Source organism: Mesitornis unicolor, unplaced genomic scaffold, assembly GCF_000695765.1.
Source record: "Mesitornis unicolor isolate BGI_N332 unplaced genomic scaffold, ASM69576v1 scaffold34901, whole genome shotgun sequence".
Lineage (NCBI taxonomy): Eukaryota > Metazoa > Chordata > Aves > Mesitornithiformes > Mesitornithidae > Mesitornis > Mesitornis unicolor.
The window spans coordinates 1,700-6,500 of NW_010162349.1; the positions used below are offsets into that span (position 1 = coordinate 1,700).

The 4,801-nt window shown below is 50.9% G+C and overlaps 1 protein-coding gene across 1 annotated transcript; it reads left to right on the top strand.

Annotated features, from left to right (window-relative positions):
* The first annotated feature begins 1,577 nt into the window (after positions 1 to 1,577).
* Positions 1,578 to 3,340, top strand: RFESD (Rieske (Fe-S) domain containing). Its single transcript, XM_010193597.1, has 4 exons — positions 1,578 to 1,655; positions 2,465 to 2,645; positions 2,736 to 2,770; positions 2,990 to 3,340. The coding sequence occupies exons 1-4, from the start codon at positions 1,578 to 1,580 to the stop codon at positions 3,338 to 3,340; spliced, it is 645 nt and encodes a 214-aa protein (XP_010191899.1).
* The last annotated feature ends 1,461 nt before the right edge of the window (positions 3,341 to 4,801 follow it).

Here is a 4,801-nt window from a genome sequence, read left to right on the forward strand (position 1 = left end):
ACACCGGCACTGGTGGCCTCCGGCCCCTGCGGCAGATGCTGGCACGCTCCACCTTGCCCCAGAAGCAGACAAAGGAGGAGATGCAGCAGCCTGTTCCTTGGCTGAGGCCTCTCGACACCAGGTGAGACCAGCAGCCGTGATCAGCAGGAGGCACTGCCTCCATGCAGCACCTGAGCTGTCATCCCACTGACATCCCCTCCATCCCCTCCTGTGCTCTTGTTCTCTCCATGCAGGTGGTCTCCGAGCACAGAGGGGAAGCACGGCCCTGCTCCAGCTGCAGAGATGTCCCCCAGGATGACCCAGGTACATCCCTGAGTCCAGAACCATCCCAGCCAGGCCAGGCCTGGCCCGGCCATCCTGGTGAGTGGTCCCCATCAGCACTGCGCACCCCTCCTTTGGGAAAGCCCTCAGGGACACAGGGCAGCCCCATCACCCGCCCAGCCCCTCGCCTACAGCTCCGCTTCCCTACAGGCATCCCACGCACCACAACCCCACGGCCACGGCCCTCCCTCTTCAGACGGGCGCTCAGGGCCCTGCGCAGGGCGTTCAGCTGCAGCTGCACGGCGCCACGGGTGAGCAGCGGTGAGAAAGTGGCCGAGATTAGGCCTGCAGTAAGAGGTCTGGTTCTAGGTCTTTGGTGCTGAGGAGTTGCGCTCTTTCTCCAAGGGAACAAAGTCCTGGCTGTGAAATGAAGCTGTTGGCTACTGATGGCTTATGCCAGTTGGGCCATGTCGGGTCCACAGTGTGAGCCAGGGTTCAGAGTGGCGTGCCTGGATAGCTTATATATACAGAATTCAGCCTGATTCTGTATAAATAACATTGCTAAATGAGCTGGAGGCTTGGTGCCAAGTGTTACATGGACATAGATGTACATGAACGTGTGCTGGTGTACGTAGAGATATTTGTCTGTGTCTATACATGTGTGTGTCTGCAGATCCACAACTTCTTAGAGGTGTCTTCATGAGAATGTTTCTAACTGCAAGCTTCTGTGTTTTAAGATTTTGGCCAATTTGGGAAGTTTATCTGCAGAGTCAGTTGATAGTAAAAAATTAGGCTTTCCCTGCTCCAGTCCCCGTGGTTGGTTTGCCACACGCTATGGTTATTTCCTGAAGAAAACAGTCGTGAGTGCCTCACTCGGATGATCCTGTGAGCCTGACAGCGAAGTTTCACTTTCTAGGTAAGACTGGGTGTAAGTCCCTGTACGCTGGAAGGCGGAGGGCCTGTCCTTGGGGTTGACCATGTGCAGATCAGATAACGACCGGCCTCGACAGCGCTGCACTGTTGCTTACCCCGGTCTTCCCGCTGTAGTGGTTCACGAGGAAACGCGCAGTTGCCGGTCCCCAGTAAACACGCAGCGCAACGAGCAGGGTTTCGGCTCTGCACGTCCCGCTTGCAGGAGGCGGTGGTGGCGCTGGGACGCGGAGCTTTCCGTGTCCCTTATCAGCCTGGCGCCGTGTGTGTCCCCGCTCCTTATCAGCCCTGGCAGTGCTGGCTCCTGCAGCGCTCGGCCTCCGCACGTTGGTGCTGGTCTGTGAGCGAGGCGGGACGGGCTGCGATAGGCACGGCGGTGCATGGCCATGCTGGACCTCGTCGCGCTGAGCCTCCATTTCCTCCTCTGTTTCCTCGTCGCCCTCGCGATTTGGCGTGGACCCAAGGTATGGTCGTGGCTCCGCACCCCCCTGCCACAGGGACCCCCTGCCCGCTGTTTCCCGTTGCTCTGCGCACGTACAAAGGCCTTTTTGAGCCTGGTTTTTCAGGGGAAGCGAAGGTGGTGTGGTTGTGCCGGGAACTGGGGAGGACCTGGAATGTGGTAGGTAATTGTAAGCAGATTTACTAGAAAGGCAGGTTTGGTGATGAAACGACTTACGTCCACTGCTGGAGAGCCTATCAGACATCTGAAATGGGTAAGAGAAGGAAGGGAAAGGCAGATGCATTTCCTAAAAAGCCCAGGTTGAATGCAGCTTCTCAGCAAACAATTTTTTTCCGTTTTGCAGATGGTATTTTCAGTTTTTTATCAACGTCTATCTGCTTGCATTTCCAGCAATAGTATTATTTGGACGTTATTGGATCTACCTGTACATGCTCCTGTTTAGCCGTTGCACACCTACTGATGCAGTCTGCTGCACGCAGCACAGCACCCCTTTCTCTGAACGCGCCTTCCGTGGCCGTTAAAGTGCAGAGGAAATGAATAGTGATTGAGAGTTTATCTCGCCCCGGCTGCAGGCATCAGGTTTGCCACAGCTGGATTTCCTGCTCCCAGCCGTGTCGGCGAACACGTTGGCCGCGCGTTATCGCCGAGCTCCTGCGCTTCGCTTCCTGCGCGTGCCGATCGTCCTCCACTGAAACTTCACGTGTTACATGGGCCGGGGCTTTCTCCGGGCCCAAAAAACCTGCTCTACCCGTGCAGAAATTCAGACGAGAACTGTTCTGTAAGATGGCTTTTTGATTTTTTGTGTATTTTAAGGATGGGGATTTGTGCAGCTCAAGCGCAGGACCGGCTGAGAAGGAGCCAGATGGTCTTATATTTATTGGCAAAGAGGATGACATAAAGGCGTCCCGAAGAGCAACGGCCAAAGTCAGTGGCAGAGAAGCTGTCGTTTTCTACCACGAAGGGAAATTTCACGCTATGGACTCTCGCTGCTACCGTAAGATGTTTGTGTGTGCGGTCTCAACGTCGCAAGAATTGACCCTAAAACCTGCTGCATAAATTAATACCTGATTCTGCCTTGTTTCAGATGAAGGAGGCCCTCTGCATCTTGGAGAAATAGAGGTACGCAAGCAAAATAAAGATTATGTGGGGGCACAGACTCATGTGAAGTCCCTAATGCGTGGTTTTGAACACTTTTATCTGAACGTAACCTCAAAAGAAATGGGTTTACATGTAAAACAGCAGGCAGCCATACAGCCGAATGCCTTTTGTCCCGGAGATTTTTCCAGGAGAAGAGTCAAAAGCCGGTGACTTATTATTTTGGTCTTCTTCCTCCTACAGGATATCGATGGTCAAGCGTGCGTTACTTGTCCCTGGCATAAGTTTAAAATTGTTTTGGAAACAGGGGAAGGACTGTATGAAGGAATAAACCCCTTGGAGCCATCACCAGCACCGCGGTGGCAATCAAAAGGAGTCAAACAAAGGATCCACAAGGTCACAATAGACAATGGAAACGTGTATGTGAGCCCTCCCGATTTGTCTGTCAGCTTCGACTCTGATTATTTTGCTGACAAGTACAAAAATAACGGGGATTTAGCCACGGGAAAACAAAGCGGCCCACGAGCAGCGCAGAAAGTTGTGGCCAGCGAGCAGGATCCTGGGGAATGCCTCGACGAAGAGCAATTGTCGTGAGATACCAGCGTGCCGTGGCCATCAAGATCGTCTCCAGATTGGATTGCAGTGTTAACCTCATGTCAAAGCATTGAAACGTGTAGAAATAAGTGAGATAAGCAGCTCCGCATTGTCATAGACGTGACTGATCTTATGCCAATGATTTCTGGGGTGTTTTGCACTTAGGTTTCAGAAGGAGTTATTTACAGCAGAGTGCTTCGTAACACTTGGTATTTTAGAGCTCCTGTTTTGCTAGAATTGTTTTAATTTTTATGAGGGGATGTAGTATATGTCTGATTATAAAACCTGTTACATAGTTCAAGGTAAATAGTCGGGTGTAAAGGTTATGTTTGCTTAACAGTTTTTAACTACAGTGCCTTTGGTATAAATGATGTGGAAATGTAACTTTTTAGACACGTGAACCATCTCTGATGTTTATTAAGCGCCACAAGGAGAAGTAAGAAACTGGTGCGTGTGGTAGCGGGCTTCTGGATGCCTATTTGTGTGTTTCCACCGTGAAGCACGTGTGTGCACATCTGTACTTTGTAATACGTGTTTTCCTTCTGCTCGGTGAACAGCTCTGGCAGCTCATCAAATAACGTGCCCAGCTTTTGTCACCTGTGGCTTGTGCTCCCTGGTTCTGTTGGGTATAAAAACCTGGTACATAACGCGGTGGCTCTCTTTCAATTTATTGTCAGTACGGTTTTAAACCTCACTGTGGAAAAAGGTGTGCTCTCAGTTTAGAGCCAAAGTCTGGCTCTCCGATAAGTGGGGCAGTGTCAGTGCCATTGTTCACATGAACGTATTTAATGGTAGTGAGGAACAGGGAAGTATCAGAGGACACGGAGCACTGGTCTCGTCCTGTTGGAAGACATGGACCATGTACTGAAATGCATTGTAAGTTCCTCAGGTGTACCTGCACGGACTCGTGTGCTCGCTTAGACAGTATTTTTACTGCTCGCTCTTTCTCTGAAAGCACTGCACCGACAGAAATTGCCCATTTCAGTTGATAAAGCTGCAGTCCAGTTTAAGGAAGTACCGGTTATGAGCAATACGCCGTGGCCCGAATGGCATTTAGCAGGACACCAGTAATACGGAGTTTTGTGTGCTGTGTCGGGAACACGTCCATTTTAGTGGGAGAGAGCTCAGGCTTCTGCAGGATGCGTCTTCTGGCTGAACTCCAGCCAAGCGTGCACTCACATCTTTAATGTGCTAATCTTACAAAACCGGTGGAGCTGCATGCCCAGGCTTAGGTCAGCCCCTTCTCTTCAACATCTGCAAGCTTTTAAGGTGCTTTTGCTTTTACTTTAGACGTGTTTTTGTTCTCAGGGAGGCTGTGTCAATTCAATATCTACAGTTTGTCAGTTCATTTGCTTTCCCTGCAATTTCCCTGTTGGCGATCCCAGAGGGAACAGGGCATTATTAACTCAGGTGGCTGTGAACAAAGGAGGGAGAGTTGTGTTAGGTTTTCCTTCTTTCTTT

Excerpts from the sequence above, each read along its gene's own strand:
- RFESD (XM_010193597.1), top strand. The coding sequence starts at position 1,578 with ATGCTGGACCTCGTCGCGCTGAGCCTCCATTTCCTCCTCTGTTTCCTC. Across the intron at positions 2,646-2,735 it reads TATGGACTCTCGCTGCTACC|ATGAAGGAGGCCCTCTGCAT; the intron begins GTAAGATGTTTG and ends GCCTTGTTTCAG. Across the intron at positions 2,771-2,989 it reads TGCATCTTGGAGAAATAGAG|GATATCGATGGTCAAGCGTG; the intron begins GTACGCAAGCAA and ends TTCCTCCTACAG.